The following is a 27,354-nucleotide window of genomic DNA, read 5'->3' as shown; positions in this document are numbered from 1 at the left end:
TTAAGCATTCAATTTAAAATAATCTCTGAGACAGTTTCAAAAGAAGGAAGAGTTTCTGGCAAAAGCACAGAACCAACATTGGAGTTCAATTTCTGTTGCAGTTCTGTGAGAACAAATGTTCATGTTCCCTGTGCTGCAGTTTTTCTAAATAATAGGATTGTGGTAATTACTAAAGGAAGGTAATACATTATGTACTTATGGGCTTTGGTTTGTGTCCATAATGTTCACAGAGATCTTCTACTGGAGTATTATTTTCCAAAAATAAATAATCCTTTATATTTAATACTGTCAGAAATTAATTTTCCATATGAAAAAAGAAATTACACTTTGTACAACTGATATTTGGGTGGTCTCACTATAGAGAGTCAAATTGTCATACAATACATTTATACACTGTGACCTGACAGAAATGTTCTGATTTTTCTGTGTGTTCTTGGGTTCTGTGGAATATTTGGTGTTCTAAAGGAGTAGTTAAAAATACTTCCCTAATTGTAGGGTTGAGTTTAGAACAAGTGGACATCCTGTGGCACTGCTTAGTAGAAGATTCTGAATGCTATGACGATGCACTACACTGGTTCTTGAATCAAGTACGGAGTAAAGACCAGCATGCCATGGGTATGGAGACTTACAAGCATCTTTTTTTGGAAAAGGTATGTACAGAGTTAATTGCAACCTTATAATTCCAATAAGAATGTTTCTTTCCGTATCATATTTAAAATTGTTTCTATGGAAATCATCTCTTCAGTAGTCCAGGAAGGCCCTGCTTGTCATGCAAAGGTTTTTCTCTGTCTGGAGAGAGAAGGGAAATGGATTAGTGGGAATTCTTTTCACACTACAATTTACCTGAGTGCTTCTTTACAAATTGCTCATGTGTTCTATCTGCAGCTGTGTAGCACTTTATTTAAATTTGGAAAAAAACAACCTGCACAAAACTATAGTTTGCATTATGCTGTACAGCTCAGCCTGACTGAAAAATGGACTTTTCCTTTTGGGAGGGGCTTATTAATCTCAGCAGTACAGCCACTGAAAAGACTAAACATGCAGAGCTTTCTCTGAGGGATTCCATCCATGTATTTTGACAGATGGCATTAAAAAATGGATAGTTGGTGCAATAACTAATGTAGTCTAGTTCTTTCCCAAGGTTACACAGGTTTTTGTCAAGTTTTGCACATGTATGTTTTTTTGGATGGGCATCACATAAGGTAACAAAGTCTCCTGCTGTTGATAAGTTAAGCAGCTGATGTTAAAATGAAATAATTTTTTTGCCCCTCTGAATTGTTACAGTTCAAATCAGTGGTGAAGTGAACTGTTTAAGCCAATTATAGCTGATTATTTTTTTATTATATCTAAAACTCAGGATATGATCTTTTTCAAGAACAAATCTCTTTGATCTACTGCATTTGAATGTGATTAATAATAACAGTGTTTAGTAATACCAGTGCTAGTGAAGTAAATATCCTGTAAAGTGAAATAAACACCATGTAATTGCTCTCTGTTCCACCAGTGACTTTTTTTTGCATTTGTTTAGATGCCACAGCTCAAACCTGAAACGATCAGTATGACTGGCCTGAACCTCTTCCAGCATTTGTGTAATTTGGCTCGGCTGGCTACCAGTGCTTATGATGGTGGCTCCAACTCCGAGGTGAGCCTGGATTCTGTCTCTTGCTTTTCTTCTCTCTGGCACGTGTGCATTTTGTCTCTCGAGGCAAAGATAGGAAACCACAAAAAAGTGATACCTGTTGCCTGCAAATCTTTGTGCAGTTCATCATATTTTATCTTAACTGCACTGTATCCACTGTTGAGTTTAAAAAATAGGTTTGTAACATTTACTTATCTAATGAAGAAGAGTCAAATGACATTCTGTTAGTCATACTTAACTCTGACTAGAAATCTGTTGTAAAATGTGTCTCAATTTATGTGTTATGCGCTTTAGAAGTTTTTTATCCAGAGCAATTCTCTCATAAATAAAATTATATTTAGAATATATTCTCTTAATTGATTTGAGGCAATTTTTTTTTCTTGCAAGGAATACTGATTATAGTTATGGTTTTATGGCTTCATTTGAAAATATTCCTGTTTGTCAAAAATGAAAATCCACTGTTTGGAATTTCAACCACTTCTCCTCATGTTTTAGACTTTGAAAATGTTTCTGAGAAATTTAGAGTTTTGTAGTAATTGGTGTGTGCAGTGATGACAGTGCAAGCAGTGGAAAAAATGAGATATTGTTAGAGATTGAGTCAAGAGGCAAAAAGAATGTCTCAGATCAGAAGGCGCTCACTGCTAGTAAAATAATGAGGCAATGTTTTGTTTCTGTGCTTGTTTGCCTTTTGTCCAACAGTTGTGTGGCATGGACCAGTTCTGGGGCATTGCTTTAAGGGCACAGTCCGGTGATGTCAGTCGAGCAGCCATCCAGTACATCAACTCTTACTACATCAACGGTATCAGCTTCATTTTTTTTTTCTGTTTAAAGTGCTTTAAGGAATACCCAGCACTATCTTTTTATTGTTCTTTGTATTAAAATGTGTTGTTCCAAAGCTGTGCCTGTAAATTGACTTGAACTGGTATTCCAGGTAAAACTGGTCTGGAAAAAGAACAGGAATTTATTAGCAAGTGCATGGAGAGTTTGATGATAGCTTCGAGTAACCTGGAGCAAGACTCTCATTCAAGTCTGACCATTATTGAAAGAGGGCTCTTAATGCTGAAAACACACCTGGAGGCTTTCAGGAGAAGGTAAAAAACTCTATTGATATATTTGGGTGCAGAATTTGTTTCTATTCCTCTTACCATAATGATGAGTGTGTTAAGAGTGATTATTAATTGAAGCAGTGGTTTCTTTGTGTAAAAAAAAGACAGCAGAGAATAATTGTAAAAAGTTAATAAATAAAGTTTAAACAGTTACCAGAGCTGGCCCTTGTTCTTGTATCAGTGTGTGGATGTGTTTGTGTTTCCCCATCCCTCACCAAAGAAACTTCTTAAAAGTTATTTTAATTTTATTTGGAAAATAAGCAAGGATGTCAATAACTTCCTCTTATTGAAAAAAACCCTCAAAACAACTATTAGCAGGTTTTGTCTCTCTCATGGTTCAGCAAACATTTGTGTTAAATAGTCTTTGACAAAAACCACTTTTTCCATGTTTTTCCTTGCTTCCTCAGGTTTGCATATCACCTGAGACAGTGGCAGATTGAAGGCACTGGCATCAGCAGTCACTTGAAAGCCCTGAGTGACAAACAGTCGCTACCTCTAAGGATTGTCTGTCAGCCAGCTGGACTTCCTGACAAGGTGAGGGAAAATTCCTTTGCCAGGCACACCCTCCCTTGTTAAAGGCTGGTCCATCCATAGGTGTCTCGGGAAAAATGAAACTGCTGTTTTCTTTCAGATGACCATAGAAATGTACCCGAGTGATCAGGTGGCTGATCTCCGAGCAGAAGTCACCCACTGGTATGAAAATCTGCAGAAGGAGCAGATAAATCAGCAAGCTCAGCTTCAGGAGTTCGGCCAAAGCAGTCGCAAAGGGGATTTCCCTGGTGAGCTCTTCCTACCTGGAGATTTTGCCTTTGTAACCTAAATGATTGTGAGTTTTTTGCCCCCAGATAGCCCAGCTGAGCAAGCATTTTGATTTATTTTCTTTAGCTTTAGTTTTAATTACTATCACCCTCACTTCTAATTAATAGTGTTGTTTCTTAAGCACTATCATTTCATTGAAATAGCAAAGAAAATGTAAATCCTGTAAATCCTTAGATCTGTCCAAATTCCATGGTCCAACAGATTTCCCCCCACACTATTTTTCTTGGTGTTGTTTGAATTAAGTTATTTTCTGTAAACTGGAGATTCTGTTGCACATGACCTGATAAAATTTTACATTTCTGTATATCTTACTCTGTATTTCACCTGATTAATACACTTCTGGCTCTGCCTTTGATTCAAAGTTTGAAGCCACAATTCAAATTCATAATTTATGCTCTGTATACATGTATTCCACTCAGGTGGAAGATCTTCCTTACTCTTGCAATTGCTTTTTAATTTATGGTCATCCTGTAGCAGAAATGATTCTTCATCCTGCTTTGAGGCTCCTAATTTGGAATGTCACCTTGCTTTGTATAGTGAATATGCATCCTGTTGTTGTCCCCTCTTATTGTGTTTGTGAATGAAAATTCCTGCTTTATCCTTCAGGAGGATGTTTTCTAAATCCTCCTGCTGTTATATATTGCAGCATTCTTATCAGTTATTGCTGTTCAAAATGTTTTCTGAATTATCTTTATATTTTCTCACTTTTTCTTTCTCATTATAAGCATGAGTTAGCATGTAATGAATAATTATCTGAATGAATTCTGTCCATGAACAGCTCTTTCCAGTACTACTATTAGTATATGTTTAAACATGATTCAGACTTGCTTTTCACAGTTTAACAACTTCTAAAAAAACATGTTTTAATGAGACACAATGTAAGTAAACAGACTGAATTTTGGACACATTAATTGCCTTCTTTGTAAAATCCTTTTCCAGCCACTCACCAGAAGCAGTTATAGTAAAGAAACTGCCTTGTTTTCCACCACATAGCAGAAAATATTTATTTTGTTGTAACTGGTATTTTAGAAACATGTGGTTGTGTTGGGCAAAGTGTGCTTGTAAGAAGAAATGCTTGGTTGTCTGCACCAAATGGAATTCAGTTCTTGATCTTTTAAATTGTTCAGGTTTCTTGTTCAGTGCTGAGTTCTTTGCAGGGTGTTCTCAGTTTTTCCCTTCTGAAGTGGGTGCGACTTCTTTGGTTCCAACTTATATTTAAGTAAGATTAATCCCTGCTTCTTTGACTTGGCCACAGGTGCGTGGTACAAGGGGATTTTGTTGATTATCACAGTCATTTTCCATTTTCCTTCTGTGGCACAGTGTCATTTACTACAAAGTATGCAAGGCATGTTTAAATTTGTATTATAAATGCTTTTCACTACGAAGTTGAGTGACCTGGTATTGAAAAGGTTATTTGTGAATACAAGCAAGTAAATTTAGTTTGATGTAATAACCAATTCCCTTAAGGAAATGACATCAAGTTTTTGCCTCTACTGAGGGGTGAACTATGAAAACTGTGAAACTGAAAGTATGATTCCAGAATCTGGCTGAAACAGGCTTTTATCCTAGGCGGCCTCATGGGACCTGTGAGAATGATTTCATCTGGGCACGAGCTGACAACTGACTACGATGAGAAAACGCTCCACGAGTTGGGCTTTAAGGATATGCAGGTACAGTCACTGGGAACAGTGGCCAGGACTCTGCTTTTGTGTTCTGAGCTGATTGCTGTACGTGGGGCTGGGTGTGAGCAATGTGTGGGGTGACACCAGCTCAGCACTGCAGTCTCCCCAGCCGCAGGGGCAGCTGCACCATGAATGCCTGAAGTGAGAGCAAATCCAAACTTCATTTGTGGCAGTTGCTAAAAATGCTACAATATAAAGATTTGACTACAAACCAAAAATTTGTCTTTAATTTTTAAAATTCTGCTCCTTGTGGAAACATTCCATGGCCTGGCATAAGGTTGTGTCTGTGTTGCAGATGGTGTTTGTATCCCTGGGTGCCCCCAGGAGAGAACGGAAGGGTGAAGGTGTCCAGCTCCCAGCTTCCTGCCTACCTCCTCCTCAGAAGGACAACATTCCAATGCTTCTGCTCCTGCAAGAACCTCATCTTACCACCCTGTTTGATTTGTTAGAGATGCTGGCCTCTTTTAAGCCTCCTTCTGGAGAAGTGGCTATGGAAGATAGTGAGGTAATTTAGAGTAATTTTATTACAACAATTACATTTAAGTCTTCTTTAATTGGATCTGGTTTTCCTGTGAAGCCTATTTTTTGTCTGTTCTGCTCAGTTGCTAGAGATGTTCATTGTCTGCTTATTCACATGTGGTAAAATCTTTATCATTTTCCTTTTTTCTTAGCAGTATTGTTCTGATACATTTTAATGTTCTAAATGTTGTAGAAACTATAAAAACAATTCTTAAACAAAATAAATATAATTCTTTAAAAACAATATTGATTATTTAAGTAGATGTGGTGACTCATAATGGGAATTGACTTGAAGAAAGGTTTGTGAAGTTTTAGTGCAAAACCCCAAGCTTTGCCTTGTATGCCATCATTAGCTTGAGGGAAATTAAATCATTTATAGATTTGAACCTGTGATTTATTTATGAGTTTTATCTGCATTTAAGTATTTCAAAATACATGATATAGTTTAAAGATCATGTAACTTGGTTTCTTGCAAGTTGAGACTTCAGCTATCATGTCCTAAGTATGGATTAAGCTATTAGATGGGAAACAGCTTCTTAATTACAAATAAATCCATTTTTGGGCTTTGAAATGTCATTTTCTCCAAGAAGTTCACAGTAAGAATGGTTGTGGTTTGGTTTGTCAGAGTGCAAGGTGCGAAGAGCTCCATCTCCATGCAGAAAACCTATCCAGACGTGTCTGGGAACTGTTAATGCTCCTACCAACATGCCCTAATATGCTGCAGGCATTCCAGAATATTTCTGATGAGCAGGTGAACAAAGTTTGACATGTTTATCTTTATTACACTTGAATTGTTTAGCATTGTTTTAGTTGAATTATCCCCAAATTGGAATGTTAAATGGTAAATATTTTAAGTGTGCTGAGACAAGGGTAAACCTAAGAAATCTATAACTGAACAGACATGTCAGCTTAGCTCCCAAAGTTTGTTTTTATAATTTATTTTCAAAATTTATTTTATAAATTAAAAGAATAGTCAATACTAATGAATCTTACTTGGATCGAAAGAGCAGTTTCTTCACTTGCAGCCTGGCTTTTTAACACTGGCTGTTGTGATAATGATATTTTTGTACTTTCTTCCCTCAGTTCACAGCATGGGTTGCTTGGAAGCACAGCTGATTTCTTGTCCTACAGATGAAAATACTATTCAACCTCTTTAAAAGTGGTTGAAATTGCATCCTAACAGATTTTAGATATTCCAGCTCTTCATGCACACATGCATCAAAATTTTGGTGACAATTACAGTGTGACATTTGCTTTCCTGTAATTTAAAATTGTGTGTATTCCAGCATATAATAATGCTGGAATTTCGCTATTCACATTGTTAGTCATGTATAGAAATATGCTTGAATTTGTCTAGTTTCAGATAACAGATGAAATTAAACCCCAAATAATTTGTCCTTGCCACTTGAAAAATCCTCTCCCAGAATTTTTAGATAGATGAGCATTGCATGTAATTGTATTAACTCTTTTCCATCTTTTTTTCAACCTTTAAGGGTAATGATAGCTTTAGCTGGAAGGACCTTCTGCGAATAAAAAGTGCCCATAAACTTTTGTATGCCCTGGAAATTATTGAAGCTTTGGGGAAGCCCAACAGGAGGATAAGACGTGAATCTACGGTAATTTTCTTGCACTGGCTATCTGTGTTTCTCTGAACCAAAGCACATACTGATGATTTATTTTATAATATTACCATTCTTGAGCTGCTTTTACAGTTAATCTTGTTTATCTTTAGGGAAGTTACAGTGATCTTTACCCCGACTCAGATGATTCAAGTGAAGATCAAATAGAAAACAGTAAAAACACGTGGAGCTGCAAGGTTTGTTTTTCCTACAGTATTCTATGATGCTTAAGACAGTTTTTCAAGAAGGATATAAAATAAAAACCCATGTAAAACATTATCTGTCCTAAAATCTTATATGTCAAATTTAGGGATAACATTTGGAAGTTTTTCTGTGTTACCAGGCTTGTAAATTTGTCATAGCCATGTACAATTTCATTTGTTTTCATAAAATATCCAGCTGAATGGTTTATAATTTATTTATTAGTTTATAAAGCTTAAGTTGGTATCTAACTGATCCTAATGATATTTCTGTATCTGCTTTTTCTCACATTGGTTCCATAATATACTTACAGTTTGTTGCTGCTGGAGGGCTCCAACAGTTACTGGAAATTTTCAATTCTGGAATCCTAGAGCCTAAGGAACAAGAATCATGGACTGTGGTAGGTGTTCATTCAACCTTTCTCTCCAGAACATTCCTGTTACTTGTAAAAACTTCTAATACTTTGAGCCTTTGTTACAATTATCTTTGTGTTGCAAAATCGTTTCTGGTGGTTTCCATCAGAGAAGGAATCTATGTAGTAGCATCTTTTTCTTTTCTTTTTTTTTTTTTTTTTTTTTTAATGTTTTATATTCCTGGAAGAGTTTATTTAAAGAAAGTATATATATTTCTGCTTTTTTATGTTTTAAAACCACCCTTCATGTTTTTCTATGGATTTTGTGGAGGGTTGCCCATTCTTAAAATTGTAGAACTTAAAACTGTAGCTCAGGGAACCTCAGAGGGGAAAAAAGCTGGGGTTCCTTCCTCAGGAATGATTGCAACTGCATTGATCTTACTATAACAGATCATACTTCTGTAAAGAAGTCAAAAGTAGCCAAGCAAGGATGGAGTATTTATTTTTGCTCTTTTTTCTGCTTATTTTAGGGAAGGTTGTTATTTGGAAAATTATTTGTTATAGTCTGTATTAAAAGTAGTAATCTGTTAGTTATCTTTCCCTTGTCTAAGAGGCCAGGAAATAGCATTTTCCCTTGCTGTCAGTGAGACAATTAGCATAGTGGCTGTGGTGTTATTAAAGACACTTTGCAATAATGAACATGCTACATAAGAATGACTAATAATCATTTTTTTCATTATTAGTCTATTGTTAGTTTGTAAGTTTCTTCTAGTTTTTTTATCCTTTTTACCTTGCTGAGGTTTCCAGTTGCAAATTCCATAGCAGGCATTGAATTATGTGTAAAATAAACCCTCAAAATTGAAGATTTCTTATCCTTCCCCTTCCTAGTGGCAGCTGGACTGTCTTGCTTGCTTGCTGAAGCTGATCTGCCAGTTTGCAGTGGATCCCTCAGATCTGGATTTGGCTTATCACGATGTCTTTGCCTGGTCTGGGGTAGCAGAGAGCCACAGGAAAAGGACGTGGCCGGGCAAATCCAGGAAAACAACAAGTGACCACGTGAAGGGCCTTCACATCCCTCGGCTGACAGAGGTAGGAGACACACAGAGGTTCTGGGAGCTGTAGAAAATGACTCCTTTTCTAAAAGAGTAGAAACTTGAAGCCTTTATTCTAGTTACAAAATCATGTAGTGGAGAAGTTAGTAGTACTAATTGGTATCAGTAATATAATTGATCTCTTACTTGTTCTCTAGAGAAGTATTTGAATAGATGTTGTGGTGGTTGGTGAACACATTCATTGGGAATTCAGAATTCCAGTGCTTTGTCTCTGTTTCTTAGATTTTTTTTGCCTAAATTGATCAGTCCTTCTTTACAGTAGCATATTATTATTAACCTGTGGTTATAACATGAGCTGCCCTTGTCCTCGCTAAATCCATTTTGGATTCCTTTAGTTAACACTAAAAGAACTTTATAGGGATATTTGAGTGTGAACTCACCTGCAGCTGTACACCTTCCTGCCAGATTCCTGCATGCTGATTTCCTAAAGCAGGCCGAGCACATGGAGTCAGGGAAACATTCATTGTAAATCGACTTTCTTGGGCACAGGACCAGCTGTGACTGCCAAAAAGTGCAGGTCTGAACTCTGAGCTGGAGCAAAACTTCCCCTTCATTATACCTGGAAAGACCTTAACTATTCTGTAAATATCAGCCATTTTTGACAAAACAAATTCCTGAATCACCAGGGCTACAGGGAGCTTGCCAAATTGCTAAAAAATTGCATTTTTTAGCATGTAAGTGCTGCTGTTGCTTTCTCTAACTGCTTTTAAATTTTTAGTTGTCAATTGATTCATATATTTGATTGCCGTGGATTTGATACTTAAATATTTTAAGATTTTCTTCAGACTTGGATTTTAAAATTCTTTATAGTCTGTCAGGTTTGCTAAAGTTGAATATTTTAGGAGAGTGTTTAATCAATAAAATGTGTTAATCACAGAGAAAGGCAAAATATAACTGTCCAACCTCATTCTCAGCCCTGTCTCCTCAAACCTTAGGTTTTTAAAATGCTGTGAGTAGTTTATGTTGAAAAAAAATGCCATGTTTTTACTGAAAGGATTGAATAAATGGTTGATTTTCCTGTTCAGTTGCATTGTCTTCCTTAGAGAATGAAATTTTAGGATCTAGACCTAGTCAGTGAAACATGGGATTTTAGCTGTACTTTAATAGTACTTTAATAAAACCAGTAAATTGTTAACTGTGAAGATGCTGTGATTTGCCTTTGGTGCTTCCTCCTCTGCGCAGGTGGGTTTATTTAGATTCACACAGTGTGTATAATTGAAAAACAGATCAAAAAGCTTGTTGTTATATTAACTTGTTTTTTTTTTTTTTTTTTTTCTTTCGACTTCAATTTTTAAAGGTGTTTCTTGTACTTGTCCAGGGAACCAGTTTGATTCAGCGACTTATGTCAGTTGCTTATACATATGACAACTTGGCACCTAGGTACAATATCTTTTTATTTTTGTGATAAAGCGGATCGAGTGTTGCTCATTTTCATCGCTGCTTTAGTTCCCGACTCCAGGGCTCTTCCCGCTGCGGTCCCCACTGACAGCCACATCAGAAACTCAACTCCAGGGGCTGTAGACTTGCTTTTCTTAGTCACCTCCTGCGGTGGCAGAGAGGAGAGGGGTGAGAACTCTGTGGTCAGGGTGTAAGGCATGGCTGTATAAATTATAGATGATGTAAATTCTCATGCCAAAATCCTTTCTTTGTTTCCTCCAGAGCATTCTCAATTTCAAGGCAGCGTAAAGGAGAAATTAAAATAAATTCATTTTCATGTTGCTTAGTCGTCTGCCAGCTTTGACTTATTTTTTGCATCCTGCTAATACTGAAGGCAAAATCTGACCTATTGCAGATTCTGGTCCCGTTGCCTTTTTGTCCTGAGAAAAGCAATTCTGTAAGGCTGCCTTGTGGCAGTCAAATTGATGCTGGGGAGGTCAGGTTTTTGCTGCACTGGTGTTGTGGAATTGATTCCAGGCGGTGGATAGTTGTTTTACCATATTTTTAAATGATTGTTAAGGACATTCAGAACATTTCCAGTCTGCAAGTGTGCTTAACTTTGACCTCTAGTTGAGTTGCAGGAATAATTTTTAAGTATATATGCTATATTTTTGGTTTCATAACCTTTTATTATAATCAATGAAAATGGAAGCAAATGAATAGAAACATTTGAAGTTTGCAGATGTTATGCAGAGTGTGGTTTCTTTATGAAGAAAAGTAGATTTCTTCTGTATAGGTCAGTTCTTAGCTGTGACACCTCTATTTTGGATAAAATAAAGGGACTCTGGGTACTTCTCCTTGACTTTTAATCTTGTAGTCAGTAAAGCTTCATGGGGGTGACTTGAAGGTTTACATAATTTTAATTATTGTTGCTAATTTTGAATACTACAGTCCTTTTAAGATGAGTGATTTTCCAAGTGGCTACTTAAGAGTAACTGTGTTGTGCCTTGTGTGTACTTGTATTTCTGTTATGTTCTGTGATAACATTCAAATCATTTTCTCTTCTTCCCATCAGGGTGCTGAAGGCTCAGTCTGATCACAGGTCAAGGCATGAAGGTCAGTGCTGCAAACCAGCTGTGTCAGGAACTAATAATAGGGACAGCAAATTGGGGATAATTTATGATTTTGGTTTATTCCACCATTAGTGTGCTGGAAAATCATTTTATTTCAAGGAGATAACCATGGTTTCTGAGAGAAATCCAGTCTGGGTTTTCCCCTGATATAATTTCAGGCTGGAATCCAGTCCGGGTTTTCTCCCCAGTCTGGATTCAGGGTGAAATGAGGTCGTGGTTATTCCCCGATCCAGTTTCCAGGGGAAATCCAGTCCGTGTTCCCCCATCCAGAGTTTCTGTGAAATCTCATCCAGGTTTTTCCCTGAGCCACTTCCCAGGAGAAACCCTGTCCAGTTTTCCCTTAGTCCTAATTCCAGGTGAAATCCTGTCCAGGTTTTCTCCCAATCAAGTTTCCCAGAGAATTCGTGGCTGGGTTTCTCCTGCTCCTGTTTCTGGCTGAAATCTCATCCAGGTTTTCCCGATCCACTTCCCAGGCTAAATCCCATCTGGGTTTTCCCCCATTCCTGCTGCCACCTCTGATCCCCAGACTTTATCTAAGTCTAGGAAGGGGGGAAATTCAGTTTTATTTTGGGAGTGAAGCTGGGGTAGGGGTTGGAAGCATCTTCTGCTCAGTGAGTTTTTCCACGGGCAGCAGCTGCTTCCCTCTTGCCGAAATATTTCTTATTGTGCTTGTGGCAGAAATTCCAGGTGAGAATTTTCATATCAAGTTGCATCAATGAGGAGAGCAGCAAATTCAGACAAATCCCACACAGCATTTTTCCTGCATTAATAGCCAATGACAGAGGTATCCAGGCAAGATCCCATCAAAATGTAACACTTTGCAAAGAGGAAAATAAGAAATTCAGGTGGAAATTAAGGAGAAGATGAGAGGGCTCCCAGGAATAAACTCTTGCTGCACCTGAAAAATTGAAATTAGACCTTATTCCAAGAGCAGGTTTCTTTATTCTGCCAAGAGGAAAAGCTTCATTGGCAAGACAGATGGGGTCCTATCCCATTAAAATAAATTCAAGGGTGTCCTGGACACCCTTGGACATCTTTAATTGAGTGTTCAGGCCTTGTTTACTGGGAACAAATCCCAGCAGATACTGGCTCCAGAAATTGCTGTCATTGCGTGTGTCTGCGCTTGGGCTCTTGCTGCTGGCAGTCTCTCTCCTGAATAATGAAAGGTGAAAAATGGCTTCTCCATTGATATAATTCCTTCCAAAAATGGGATGTTTGAAAGCTTGAAGTCCTTGAAAGCTTGCTGGCCTTATTACAGGTGACACTGGATGGAGTCTGAAGCGCTGCAAAATACTCACTCTTGCTCTGATTTCCTTACAAAGACTCAACCTAAGAATTCCCAAATTGCTCAGGGGCTGCAAGATGATTGCAGCGGAACTTTCATTTGAGGCAACACAGACGTGGCCACAGAAATTAGTACAAAACTGGAAATGTGAGAAGATGTGGTGCAAAGCACCAGCTCATGGGTTAAGATAGATTTAGGAAAGGACTCTGCCCCTAATTGGTAATATTTAATCTAATTAGATGGTCGTCATTAGTACAGTGGTCAGTATTTAATCAGCATATTCATAAAACTCTGGGGGTTTTTGTATCCTAAGTGCCAAGAAAGATTTTTGTCTTTCCTGGTAGTGTGACTGAAATAAATGTCATTTTGGACTGTGCAACCCTTGTACTCAAAAAGCCTTTGCTGTTGCTTACAGTGGGGTTTCTCTGCTCCTCTTCCAGTCACTCACTATTCCATGTGGCTCTTGGTGAGCTGGGCTCACTGCTGCTCCCTGGTGAAATCCAGTCTGGCTGACAGTGACCATTTGCAAGACTGGCTCAAGAAACTCACCCTTCTGATTCCAGAGGTATGGCAATGGGCAGGTTGTTGCATTCCTAATTAGTGTCATTAACTTTGGGGTGCCATTAGATTCAAGAAATGTCTTTTCCTGCTAAAAGCAGCAAGATCTGCATCAGTTACTTGCAGGACTGTGTAAGTGATCATTGGAAGGTACCACGTCTGTGGTCAGTGGCAAGCCAGGTTAGAAATTCACCTTTCTCCTTGACTTCTGTTTGAAGGTCATTTTTTCATTGTAACTTGCTAAAATTTCCGGGTAGTTTGTTGAAATTTCTGGGAGATGCCACCTGACTTGAATTAGCTTAAATGTACTTCCCCCCCATTATGTTTTTTACATTATTACAGTTTTGTTACTAGTTATTTTTCTATAATTAGAATCACAAAATGAGGTGAATGAGAATTGATACAAAAATCTTTGCCATGACCAAAGCTTTGTCTAGCTTTAATTAGTTTTTTTGCATGTAATAAAGGCTTAAAAATTGCATCAGTTATATTCACAGCAGAAATTTTTTGAACTTACAGGTGATTGCTTAAAGGTGCAAGGTGGACATGATATGATAATTCTTATCTGTTGTTTTATTACTCAAGCACAGGAAAAGCTTAAAGGCTGATTCCATTTAAAATCCTTGGAAATGAGAGTGCAAACTTCCAAAGCTTGATTAGACTGTGGATATTTTTTGTAGTAAAAGAAAGAAGAAAACAATTCTTCATGAAATTAAATTAATTAGTAGTTATGAATGAGTAAGGGTAAATTCAGGATTCACATAGACTCCTTGATTTGCCACATGTGATATTTTCTATTCTAGTCACTTGCAATCTTTTCAAAGAAAATACGTAACTCGAGACACAGGGCACAGACAAATCATCTTTTTCATTAAAATAGTATATCTTGTATTTTTATGTAAGCAGTTTAAATGCACATTCTTTGGAATACCTGTTTTAGAAAGACACATTCACACCTGATAAGCTCATAGATATTATGAAATGAGTTTATGTACCTATGAAAGAAAAAGATACAAAAGAAAAAACCTTACAAATAATGTGTGTAATTGTGTCATTTTGTTCTTTTTCTTAGACTGCAGTTCGCCACGAGTCTTGCAATGGTTTGTACAAATTGTCTCTCTCTGGCCTGGATGGGGGAGACTCAATCAATCGCTCCTTTCTGCTGCTGGCTGCATCAACCTTGTTAAAATTTCTCCCTGATGCTCAAGCTCTGAAACCAATTAGGGTAAGAATTCAAGAACTGACAAGACTTTCCCAAAGATCAATTTAAATATACTTTTTCAATATAAAAACCAAAAACGGCAGCACATTATCTTTGTGTCTGACACAGTGTTTCAGATACACAGAGATACAAAGGTTTCTGGTTTAGATGTTCTAGAAACTTTAGAAAAGTGGTTAAACTGTGACAGTGCAGTAATTTACAGCTTGGCTGTGTCTGGAGAAATGCAAAACAGCTTTTAGGAAGTGCTCTTGTTCTTAAAATTCAATGTCCACATACACAGATATTTTTAAAAAAGAGTTAAATTAAAACAGCCTATAGAAGATTCTGCAATATTTATCACTTTTTCTGGAGAGTCTAAAATTAGAGATATATAAATTAATTGAAATCAGCCCAATTTTCTCATGTTTTGTCCAGACTAATACTGAATATTTCTGTGATTTGTAGTGAGTGAGATGAGCTCCACAGTATTCTATGAATCTTTTACAGGTCTGGCAGATCATCCTGACAGTTTTTCAAGAAAATTAATCAATATTGCAGAAGAAAAAGAGAGCACACACTGTTACCCTTGTGAAATACATTGTTCTTATACTTACCTTAGAGGCTTGAAGAAAGTAATACTCTTGTAACACAGTTACTGGCTTCACTGTGTTTTTTTAATACAGTTATTTTGTCTTCTACTTCAGAGCAAATGCAATTTCTTTCCACAGATAGAGGATTATGAAGAGGAAACTGTGCTGCGACCTGGTTGTAAGGAGTATTTTTGGCTGCTGTGCAAACTGATTGATAACATTCATGTCAAAGATGCAAGTCAGGTAGATTTGCCTTGCATTCAGTGTTTATTGCTTTTAATTTGTGTCTTCGGACATTTTTTCTTACAGTCCAATGAACTGCTGTGAGCAGCTCTGGGATGTTTTCCATCTCCCAGTTTACTCCGATGTGTATTTAGTAGCTCTTGGAAGCTTCAGGTAGTGACTCTGCAGGGTCAAGAAAGGGGGGTTGTTGTAACTCACAGAGAAGGTGAATTTAGATGAAGGTCACAGATGTGGGAATACAGTAATTATCTGTGACATTCATCGCTGATAATTCCAGTGTGTTCCAAGTAGGAGCTAATCAGGTATTTGATTAAAGCTGAAAGAGTTAAATTCAGTTAACAGCCACTTAGCATAAGTTAGAAAACTTACCTTAGAGCATGCTTGAAATGAGTTCTAATTATCTCTGTTTTTCTGTGTTCAGTAATAAATTTTCTTCCAAAGGAAGTCCATAATTATTTCCCATTTGTATTCCAATTTCTTTATTTTGAATCAGACCACCCTGCTTGATTTAGATGCGCTGGCAAGACACCTTGCAGACTGCATTCGGAGGTGAGCCTTTCCCACAGGAATTTCACTTCATTTGCACTGTGTTTCTTGTCAGTGGGGCAGAGCTGTGACATTCCTTCTCTCCCTGTGTGTGCATATCCAGCAGAGAAATCCTTGACCACCAGGATGGGAACATAGAGGATGATGGGCTCACAGGACTGCTCCGCCTCGCCACCAGTGTTATTAAGCACAAACCACCCTTCAAATTTTCTCGGGAAGGCCAGGTGAGAAGGGCAAGACCACTGATGGATCAAAACAGGATCTTTTTTACCTCATTTTGATTGCAGGGCTCAGTTTGTGAAAGTATGTCATATTTCTAGCCTTAGGATGAAGACAAACCCACACGTATTCCTTTATTAACAAGTAGCATATATGGTTCTTTCCCTTTCTATGTAATTCCAGGATAGAATTCTTCCATCTCTGAAGTTTTATTTATTTTCATTTATTATCTTTAAATGTTTTTACTATTGATCAGCATTAACTGGTTTAAGTTCTTAACAACAGCTGATTTTGACCAGATCCTGGGCAGTCTGATCTAAAAGTGACATTTAAGCTCTACAGCTGTGCAGTGGCAGAGATCTGTTACAAGATTATTACATTCCACCTGTGTTTGTAAAGTGGGGAAGTGGTGAGGCAGGGGAAGTTGCTAAAAACCTCTTATTTTATCTTTGACAACTGCATTGTCGTAAAAAAAATCCAAATTGTGGGTAAAAACTGATTCAGACTGATGTTTTTTTCTGTAGACTCTATGGAACTTCTTATTAGGCCTTTTCAGCTGAAAACTTGGCCCTGGCATCTAATGATGTTGTTTATATCTTGTCTCTTTATTCTGTTACCATAAAACGGTCCTGAAGGTAATTTGATTGTCCAAATGTGACATTGCAAACAGCATTTTAAAAGACTGCTTGTGTTGTTCTACTGGATAAGTGTATCTTACTTACAGAGAGAACTTGCACATTAAATTAGAGTAAGAATTCAGTTCACAGAGTGCAGTGTGGAGGAAGATATGGAAATTAAAATACAGGTATGCAAAGGTCAGATTTATGTAGCTTGGATGTGTGGAAAGCTTAAGAAAAGCTTGAGAAACTAGTCTTAAAAGTTATTGAAAATCCATGTCTGGTTTGTCAAGTTATCAGTCATAAAAGCAATCATATTTTGTTGTTCTTTTCCAATTGGCATGTTCCTCTTCAGACTCTAATATGGTTACAGTGCACTTAAAGCAGTCTAAATTGTTGAAATTTGTGATTCAGAACTTGTATTCAAGTCAGGAAGTTCTGCATGATAGAGGTACAGAAAATCTACAGAAGTTCCTAGAAAATTGTTGGTATGTGATTTATCTTCTAAGGATACTTTCAAGCTGCTAAATGTGCCAATTTAACTGTTTCCCAGGAGTTTCTGAGGGACATCTTCAATCTCCTGTTCCTGCTGCCCAGTCTGAAGGACAGACAACAGCCAAAGTGCAAGTCCCACTCCTCCAGGGCTGCTGCTTACGACTTGCTGGTGGAAATGGTGAAAGGCTCTGTGGAGAACTACAGGCTGCTCCACAACTGGGTCATGGCACAGCACATGCAGTGTAAGAACCTCAGGCACAGCCAGCCTTGGAGAGTTTCATGGCCTCTAACACCGCTCTGGGAATTCCACTCTGTAGCTCTGCTGTTTATCCCCCATCACCTGGGGTGCTGGCACATGAGTGTTGGCATCTTTTGCTCACCTACCAAATTAAATCCCATAATAATTTCTATATCACCCGCTCTTAAATATGGGTTGTTTAGAGTTTGTGGTCCTGCAAAATGACAGGTACCCAGGGGTAACATTGGATTTTATGTGTTTCATCCTCTTGTGCTGGATTTTAAGTTCCCTTTTTCCTTTCTAACATAAACCATGGAATATTTATACATAAACCAAAGTATAAACCACATGGAGGTACTGGAGTTGTGAATAGCCCTATCCTGTTTTCAGAGCTTCTGGTATCATTGTAGTTGACTTCAGTCTGTACCCAGATATCTGCAGAAAGCAGTGTTGCTGTGCCTTCTGGCTTCCATGCTTCCTGCCTTTTGGAACCACAGTTCCTATATATAATATGGAAATCACCAAAATTTCCAGTTTATTAATATTTTATCTTTGATTTGCAAGTCCTCATTATGCATTTTTTGCTTGCTAGATTTCCTTTCACGTGCCTAGTTTAAATTTCTCTAACCTGAGGTTCTGTAATTTATTATAATCTGTGGAATTGATTTTAGTGCCTTACAATTCAGCAAGCAAAAGAGAAATCTGATCATAATAATGCTTTGTGTTCTATTCTCATATGCCTGAGGCCTTCCAAGGTCTCCTGTGCTCAGAAGAAATATTATGAGGAATATATTTTATGAAAATATTGGATATTTATATTTGCTATGAGCACGTTATCTGCTGCTGAGGTTGTCTCTGTCTCTCCAGGTGCAATCATTTGTTTCTTACCATCAGTGTTTAACTCACTCAGTAATTCCTGAGTGTTGAAGTTTTCTGTAACATTTACCACGGTTGTTACTTTCCTCCAAACACTTCTCTCTGGATTATTTGTTCCATCCCAAGTTCTCCAGAGCCATCTGCTCTGTGCTCCTACTCCCTATCCAGTATTTCTCACTTGTATGAATGTGAATTTTATTACAACTGGCACAGTGCTGCTGTCTCTGTGATGTGCACCCAACACAGGACATGTGATACCTCATTTATTTAAGGGTTTGTTATTCCATTGATGTGGTCCAGAGATTATTGAAACCGGGCTTTTCCACTTTTTTATTTCTGTAATCTTACTAGTTTTCAAAATTCTTAATCCTAGGCCTATCCCTCCATCCTTCTTAGGAGAAACATTAAGGGAAATATTAGAAGTTTCCATCCTGTCTTTGGGTTTAATGTGGTTTTAATCTTAACAGGGAGGGGCCCCAGTTCATTCAGGTTTATCTTACTGAGGAGTGGATTTAGGTATTTTCAGTTGTTCGTAAATTTCTTGCAGGGTTTTGGAGTTTTGCTTCTTTAAAGAATGATAAAACCCTTCAGTTCAAAGAGTAGGTACTTCACTTCCCAGCAAGTTTCAGGTCATGTCTGGTGTTATGGATGGAGCAGGAGCATCATCACAAGGTGGAATACAGAGAAATGCACGGTCATTCTGAGAGGAAAAAATTCAGCTGTAATTTGCTTAAAATAGAATGTGAACATTGCAAGTTTGGTTTCAAGTTTCCCCATCTCTTCCTGAGAAAAAGCTGGTTTCTATAACAACAGTGAGGAATGAAGAAGATAGACATCAACGAGCCTCAAATTTGCCTTTCTACTTAAGATCCATAAGGAAGAAGGAAAAATTTTGTTACACAAATGAAGTCAGTCACCTAAAAAATCCCGGGGTGGGGAACACAGGGTCGTCCTGAGAAAGTCCTTGTCAAATTCCTGAATGCTCTTTGTCAGATGGAAGGAAGTGGAAGATCTTGCCAGCTGCTCTGTGAAGTACAGAGAAGTCAACTGATTGCTATGCAATTACAGCTTGATGAGCTCTAGGCAGTGATAGATGCTGAGTCCTGACATCAGAAAGGGTGAATTAGGATGCTGTAATTTAGGGATTGCAGTTAAGGGAGGGAATTTTGGATTACTCTGCTAATGACCTTCTTTAGGAGGTGAAACGGGCAGGGGAGCTTTGTTTCAACTGGCTGACCAGCCCAGGTAACCCGAGGTCACACCACTGAGATTTGTTGAAACAGGAGAATTAAACCTCTTTTCTTCCCTCCTTGGAGCTTCAGAGCTAATAGTTGTTTTGGTGCCAATGCCAAAATGAAGATTACAACTATTATTTGTTGTGCAACAGAGCATCTTGTGGGTCTGGTCTCTGAAGATATGGGGATGCCAGATTTTCTATCTGATAGTGTGGATTGAGAAGAACACTTAAGAGTCTTTATTTTTGGGGAATCTTTTTTCCTCTTTATCTGAACATCCAGTTCAGCAGAAGTACTGAATTATTTGTGGGACACACTGTGTTTTCAGAGAGTGACACCTCTGGGGACGAATAGCAAAGCTGGATGCATTGCAGGGGTTTGTGTCCAACTTGTTGGATAGCAAGGAAGATTGTCTGAGCTGGTTACCATCTTCCTGGCTGGCAGATGAGAAGAGCTTCCCCATTCTTCTGATTTCTTGGCAGCCATATCAGAACAAGGCTTATGAAAGAGTCACTCAGCCCTGCCAAACTTGTCTGGTGCCTCCCTGTGTAAGAAATCCATCACTACATGGTATGAAATACCGAGGAGTAGAAAGCTTAGAGGAGAAGAAAATGGCTTTTTCGATCTGATTCACTTGTGCTTTGGAGACCACAGTGAGCCCCTTGCGGCCCAAAGTGGTGTGGCAGGAAGGCTGCTGCTCTGTCCAAAGATTTGAAAGACTTTGCTGAGAAATATATAATCCATTTTCCTAAAGATCAGGCACAGTCTGCCTTGTGCCTGTAAATGCACACTGCATAACCTGGTGACATTTATTAGTGTGAACATCAAGCTTTTCATTGTATATCTATTTTTGCAAATTGCACTTGGGATTTACTGTTTTCCTGCCTGTGTGATTGCTGCCTTTCACAGCTTCCCATGCACCTTACAAGTGGGACTATTGGCCACACGATGACGTTCGTGCTGAGTGCAGGTTTGTGGGTTTAACCAACCTGGGAGCCACGTGTTACTTGGCCTCCACTATTCAGCAGTTGTACATGATCCCAGAGGCCAGACAAGCAATTTTCACTGCAAAGGTGAGTGTGGGGCTTGGGTAGAAGTTTACATTCAAGAATCAGTGCAAATATTGAAAAAATACAGATTTACTTGTAAAAGTTACATCTAGATAAAGAATATTTCTTCAGCAGTTAGTCTACTTTTTGTGTAGTTGGATTCTTTTGCTGATGTCTGAAGAGATTTTTTTCCTTAAATATTTGATGTGGTAGGTTCTTAAGGTGGCATTGAAATAAAATGTTCTAAAAGTCATATTTCTGTTGCTTTCAACTAGGCTGATTCAGATTTAGGTTTATGTGAATTGTCTGTTGTTTCTTAACTGCTAATTTGTCATTTTGTTAAACAATGTTTTTTCATGAATGTTTATAAAGTCCCAAAGCGTGTATCTTGTGCTACCAGAAGTACAGCAGGTCCTATAAATCATCATACATTGGTTAGCTTCCAGAAATGCAATAGTTCCACTTTCATCTCTTTATTGTATGAGACAAAGTATCATTTTGGTCCCTGACATCAGCAGGGCAGCTGGAACGTGTGAAACACCCGAATTGGCAGTGTCCTCATCATTTTCTGTTGCTGTTCATTGCTGGTACTTGTCACGTAACTTCTGGATTTGCCATTTATAAATGCAGATAAAAAGCTAAATAAGAGAAGCTGCTGGTCTGCACAGGAAATGCATTATGGAGGGAGCTGTTCAGAACCCTCAATCTCTGTGAATAAAAAAAAAAAATTATTCCAAAAACACTGATATTTTGTAATACTTTCCCAAAAGTTCCTACCTGCAATAAATTTTTGGAAAGTAGAGTTATTTTTTCTCAGGTTTAATGTTGACATGCCAAAAAAGTGTAGAATAAGTATGAAAATTCTAAGTGTAAGATAATAGACTGTGTATTTATATACACAATCATTTTTCCTATGGTCCATAATAAAGTCATTGGGTTTTTATTTGGATGTTACATCTTTTAAATGTATGTTTTTGGAAAGTAATAAGCAAAAAATCAAATCTTCTTTTGTTAATTTCTGTTAGTATTCAGAAGATATGAAACACAAGACCACTCTCCTGGAACTCCAGAAGATGTTTACATACCTAATGGTAGGTGTGAAAGAGGCTGTTTTAGAAAGGATCCTTTAGAAAATATCCTAAAAGTATTGTAGGGATTCTTTGTACATAGTTCAGGTGAGTCAGTGAATTACTGGGGAGGTGTTGGGGAGGTGGAATTTCCTTGATAATAAAATAAAATACATTGTATTTATTCATTGTATTTTCCTTGCTCCAATACTTAAAGATTAATCCATTGGAATTCAGCACAATTTTGAGATTCCAGGACCAAACAAAAGTAAAGCAGTTCCCACGTGTTCACTGCTGTTAAAACACTGAAACCATTCTGAAATAATGAAAAAAAACCAGAGCAGAGTTGACACTGGTTTTGTGTAAGAAATTCACAATCACTTTGAAGACAAATGGGGGAAAGAATCTTGACTTGTAATGCCTCCCATGAATCATAAAAATTATTAAATTAGGTGTTCACATAAGCAGAAAATAATACAGGAACATGAAGTCATATCAAGACTTAGAATTATTTAAGTCTTGAAGAAAGACTTTATTCTAGAAAAGGCAGTATTTACAGGTGGTACTGTCCTGCTGTATATCCTTAAAAGAGAACAGAGTAAAAAAGTCCTGCATTCCCAGAGTGCAAGGCACTGGAACGGGGATATATTCTAAAGAATTGCTTTATACTGCAAATTCTTTCCTCTGGCTAAACACATCCCGTTGAAAACTAGATTAAACATAGAGAAGTCTGAATGAGAATTGAGCATTTGGCAAGATTTTAGTCAGCAGTGTCCAGAAATACATAAATACAAGCTGATGTTCTCACATTTTGTTTTATGTCTGAGAAGATATGCAGAAACTGCACCTGTCATGTCTTCAGCCAAGATGTTTTATTTTAATGATTCATTTTATGAAGTATTTACCAAATATTTCAATACTTCTTTATTAATGATATTTTACTCACTGGTATCACGATAACAGTTATCAATTAGTTAAAAACGGCTTTGCATTTCAGCAGAAACATTTATTAAGAAACTATCCTGACTAATGAGCATATTGTATGTAAAAGATGTATTTTTTAAAACAGATGTTCCTATGTGTGTGTTGGGTACATCTGTGTAACTTGAAAAGGAAAGGATTTGGGTTGATTTGGTTTTGTTTGGTATCTTTTATCCAAAGGAAAGTGAATGTAAGGCTTACAACCCAAGGCCTTTCTGTAAAACCTACACCATGGATAAGCAACCCTTGAACACTGGAGAGCAGAAAGACATGACTGAGTTCTTCACTGACCTCATAACTAAAATAGAGGAAATGTCTCCAGAACTGGTGAGTTATTAAGAGGGAGCAAAAGGGAGCTTGGAAACTTTGGGATTTGCTCAAATTTCCTTGACAGTATTCATTCATTCATTCACAGAAAAACACAGTGAAAAGTTTGTTTGGGGGCGTTATCACAAACAACGTGGTTTCTTTGGTAAGTGTTTCTTCTCTAGCCTGATCTTGTAAAGATAATTTTTTTCTAACTTCTCGAAAAAAGTTATTTCATCGCTTTTCTTTTGCATTTGTTCAGGACTGTGAGCATGTGAGTCAGACAGCTGAGGAGTTCTACACAGTGAGGTGCCAGGTAGCAGATATGAAGAATATTTATGTAAGTAACACCGGGCTGGAATGAGTCTCATAGATCTCCATTACAAAACACTGGCACACACTTGAAGGTGTTGATGCTTTTTAGCTGCACTCTAGTTTTGGGGTGGTTTTAGGTTGGTATTAGGAGGTAATTTAGTTTCAGTGCTGTGTGCCATCAGCTGGAGATAACAATAGTCATTGACTATTGTTTTACAGTCAGTAATCACTATTTACTTGTTTTAAACATGCTGTGGTCATTTTACATGAGAACTGTAAATGTCAAAAGATGTAACATTTATAAGTACTACTGCTTATGAAGTTCATTGAAATCTTACACCAGCGTAAATTCTAGGTTTTCAAGCTTTTTAAACAACCATTAATCACCACACTTGGAATTTGAATTTAAAGGATATGAATTCTTTGAGACAGCTTGGAATGTTGAGTACCATTTTTATGAGTTGGTTCCTTAATTCTGTGTATGGGTTAGGAGCTGGTTTTCCTGTCAAACTTTTCTCTTAGTTGAGGTGTGTGCTCTTCTGTGACAAAATTTTGTGACTTCATTTTCATAACTTATGGAAATGTTAATTAAACCCAAAGTAAGATTGAAAGGGAAGGATTTGGAAAGCAGACCATGTAAGCACAAGATATAAGTATCCAAGATAAATGTAAACTCTTTTTTTATTTGTTCCATGTAGGAATCTCTTGATGAAGTAACTATTAAAGATACCTTGGAAGGTGACAACATGTACACGTGCTCTCACTGTGGGAAGAAAGTGCGGGCTGAAAAAAGGTGTGGCTAAGAAGAAATAAATGTTCTTAATTTTTCTGTTTAGTAAATCACTGGAATTCCATTTGGAATAACAGTAATCCTTTAGATGGAACAGGACTGCTCTTTCATTCAGTTTATACCATGGAGGTCTATAAAGATGTGAGCCCTGTGATCCCCAAATCAGAAATTAGGAGGAAATCAAATTTCCACAGTAAAAATCCTAAATTATCTTAACAAAAGACACAGGAAAATGTTCACGACCTTTTTTAATTAAAAACCCCTAGAAATTAGTACCTTTTGAAACATTGGTCCTGGGTTTAAAATACTACATGCTTTCAAGTGTTGGTTGGTTACTCATTATGCAGGATAATTGCTTGGGTTTCATGTCACCCTGAATTTCTTAATTAAAATGTGTAGCTTTAAAAATGTTTCTATGTTTTGCAAAGTCTGCTTATAAAGTAAATTAAAATTTTATGTTGTCTTGATATTGCAGCTAAGAAATTTCTTTGTTAGAGTTGGAAAACCTTGTTTTAAAAAACATGGGTGAGAGAGTAACTTACCAGAAAATCATTAGTGCAAATTTAATGAGATTTAATGCAGGAGATGTTCTGCCTTGAAATTTGTCTTTTGGAAAATGGTAAAACTCCCTGCAGTGAGGGGATTTGTTGGATTCATTCATGGCATATTTGATGCTGCTATTTTAGAAAACTGATTCCTGCCCTATGAGTAGACTTGCTGTTTCTTCCAAGGTATAATGACAGCCTAAATAGAATTGTTTAATGAGCTAAATTTGACCTTCCTGCTGCCAGTCAGTCTGCCCTGCTCTGGGGCACTGTAAGAGCTGAATTTTGTATTTAGGTCTTAGCAACAGATCTCCAATGTTACTCTTGAAATAAATGTTTAAAATCTCTGTGAAAATACAATTCACCATACTAAACTTTTGTAAATCATGTTTTTTTGTGATCCTTCAGGGCATGTTTTAAGAAACTACCTCGTATCTTAAGCTTCAACACCATGAGATATACATTTAATATGGTGACCATGATGAAGGAGAAAGTCAATACCCATTTTTCATTCCCTTTACGTTTGGATATGACACCCTACACTGAAGATTTCCTCATGGGAAAAAACGACAGGAAAGAAGGTTTGCACTTAAAATGGATCCAGCAAGCTTTGGCACTCTGTGTATACACTGTGTATTTATCTGTGTATTCACTTCCTGTATGCAGAACAGAAGCAAATAAAATCAAACATAGCTTTAATCAACCTATCTTCCCAAAGTCACACACTGTGTTTCACATGAGAAAAATGGCCAGGTTTTGGGTTCAAATACTGTTTAATTTGAATTAATTTTATATTTGTTCGTAAAGTATGAGAGGAATTGCAAATAGTTGTATACAGTTTGTTACTAATGTTGAAATTTGGGTGTTTAGGAAATAACTGATGAAATATGGTATTGAATTCTTTCAGGTTTTAAGGAGGATGGTGGATATCTGAAGGAAACTGAGAGTTATGAGTATGACCTGATTGGTGTGACAGTTCACACAGGAACAGCAGATGGGGGGCACTACTACAGCTTTATCAGGGACATTGTCAATCCTCATGCTTACAAGAACAACAAGTGGTGAGCTATGCCGTTCATATTTCCGTATTTTTAGTAACTGAAGCTTGTTGGCTTTGTCAGATGCAGTTTTACAGGGGATATATCCTGTAGGTTCCTCTGGAAAGCACAGGGTGTTGGAATTTGATAGTTGTAAGGATATAAATTTATTGGCCATGGGATCAGGAGCCAGCAGAGTTGTGTGGTCCCTTGGGTGGCAGGGAATGCTGTGCTGGCCTCACCACAGGCAAGGATTGCTTCTGGTGGGACTAGGTTTGAATTACTTCAGTACAAAAGATTTCCTAGATTGTCCTTCCTGAGATCTGCTGGTACCTTGGATGAGGATCCAGCTTCATTTCTGGATGTAGAATTCGGGAAAGGGAATGGACACAGGCATGGAAAGGAGGAGGGCCCTGCTAGAAGACAGAAGAAAGCAGGGGACACTCTGCCTGTGATTTTTGGATGTGGGATCTCCATTTCTCACTGGAGCCCTGGAATAGGAGAGAAGGTTTCCTGCATTCCTTCTTCTCTAGAATAGCCAGAGCGTTTCTGAAACAGGACCAGCTCATGACCTAATCCCTGCTCCAGTGGGGATCCACAGCAGTACCTCCTTGCTTGATGTTATTAGAAGGAAGTCACTTTGGGACCAGATCTGCATTTGCTGGCATCTAAACAAGACATTAGAAATTAATAATAGGAATATTTCAGTCTGAGGAATCATTGGAAGTGCTCATTAGGCTTTATTTGGCCCTAGAGATGAGCAGCAGTTGTTTGAAAGCTTCTTCCTGCCTTGCAGGTACCTTTTCAATGATGCTGAAGTTAAACCCTTCGATTCTGCCCAGCTCGCTTCCGAATGTTTTGGTGGAGAAATGACTGTAAGTTGTGACCTGAATTCTTGTCATGTTCAACTTCTCCAGTATCTGTTACAGCCTGTTACCACCCAGGCCTTTGTATGAGGTTTTAAAAGGAAGCTGTCAGAAGTACAGGTATTACTCATGAAACAAAGTGAAGTGTCTCTCCAAACAAGAGATGTTTCTTTACTAGATCTGGGTTTTATCATACCCTTTATTCAGGCACAAAAAGTGAGCCTGAAGCTAATGTAGCAATCCTTGCTTGGGGTGGCTGCTTAGCTCAGACCATTGATGAAGGAATAATTACTTCAAGCTTAGGTGTATTCTGGAAAAAAGGGGCATTTTGATCTTTGTCTATGCCTTGTGTTGCTGCCTGTGACATCAGTTGGAATGTTTTTACACATTATTACTACAAACAACACTCAAATGTTCCAGGTTGTGCCTGAATTGATCATTATTTATTGCTGTGTACATGATATAAAGCACATTGCAGATAACAGCATATCTTACTAAATCAGTCCTGTGCATAGAACAACTTCTCTTGTCTGGGAAAGACATATGCTGAAATAAAACCAAAGAATTCCTTTGTTTGGCACATGGATAAAATACCTTTGGGTGCCTCTGAAGAGCAGGTGTCAGTGAGATGGATGAGCCAGGAAATTGCTTGGGCTGGAGGTAGAGTATTGCATAGTAGCTTTGAAAATTCAGAAGAGGCCACTGTAGAAAAAAAAAAAGAAACAAGACTGCTTTG

The 27,354-nt window shown here is 37.7% G+C and overlaps 1 protein-coding gene across 8 annotated transcripts in view; it reads left to right on the top strand.

Annotated features, from left to right (window-relative positions):
- USP34 (ubiquitin specific peptidase 34) overlaps positions 1–27,354 on the top strand; it is a 110,873-nt gene that overhangs the window by 58,852 nt on the left and 24,667 nt on the right. For 7 of the 8 annotated variants that reach the window (XM_063391449.1, XM_063391446.1, XM_063391447.1 and 4 more), the window contains exons 22-51: positions 496–650; positions 1,529–1,642; positions 2,339–2,438; positions 2,571–2,730; positions 3,153–3,279; positions 3,377–3,524; positions 5,134–5,234; positions 5,542–5,751; positions 6,391–6,516; positions 7,259–7,381; positions 7,498–7,581; positions 7,899–7,985; positions 8,826–9,026; positions 10,347–10,429; positions 11,502–11,542; positions 13,285–13,409; positions 14,475–14,627; positions 15,332–15,436; positions 15,930–15,985; positions 16,086–16,206; positions 17,372–17,555; positions 20,572–20,735; positions 21,737–21,802; positions 22,940–23,086; positions 23,175–23,231; positions 23,328–23,405; positions 24,079–24,173; positions 25,124–25,296; positions 25,623–25,776; positions 26,549–26,627. In XM_063391449.1, the coding sequence (XP_063247519.1) occupies positions 496–650; positions 1,529–1,642; positions 2,339–2,438; positions 2,571–2,730; positions 3,153–3,279; positions 3,377–3,524; positions 5,134–5,234; positions 5,542–5,751; positions 6,391–6,516; positions 7,259–7,381; positions 7,498–7,581; positions 7,899–7,985; positions 8,826–9,026; positions 10,347–10,429; positions 11,502–11,542; positions 13,285–13,409; positions 14,475–14,627; positions 15,332–15,436; positions 15,930–15,985; positions 16,086–16,206; positions 17,372–17,555; positions 20,572–20,735; positions 21,737–21,802; positions 22,940–23,086; positions 23,175–23,231; positions 23,328–23,405; positions 24,079–24,173; positions 25,124–25,296; positions 25,623–25,776; positions 26,549–26,627 (3,617 nt within the window). The remainder of the gene's footprint in view (positions 1–495; positions 651–1,528; positions 1,643–2,338; positions 2,439–2,570; positions 2,731–3,152; positions 3,280–3,376; positions 3,525–5,133; positions 5,235–5,541; positions 5,752–6,390; positions 6,517–7,258; positions 7,382–7,497; positions 7,582–7,898; positions 7,986–8,825; positions 9,027–10,346; positions 10,430–11,501; positions 11,543–13,284; positions 13,410–14,474; positions 14,628–15,331; positions 15,437–15,929; positions 15,986–16,085; positions 16,207–17,371; positions 17,556–20,571; positions 20,736–21,736; positions 21,803–22,939; positions 23,087–23,174; positions 23,232–23,327; positions 23,406–24,078; positions 24,174–25,123; positions 25,297–25,622; positions 25,777–26,548; positions 26,628–27,354) is intronic. The other variant, XM_063391445.1, reaches the window with a different exon arrangement.

This window comes from Prinia subflava, chromosome 2 (assembly GCF_021018805.1).
Source record: "Prinia subflava isolate CZ2003 ecotype Zambia chromosome 2, Cam_Psub_1.2, whole genome shotgun sequence".
Lineage (NCBI taxonomy): Eukaryota > Metazoa > Chordata > Aves > Passeriformes > Cisticolidae > Prinia > Prinia subflava.
Note: the sequence above shows the minus strand (reverse complement) of the source record. Positions and strands in the feature narration are given on the sequence as shown.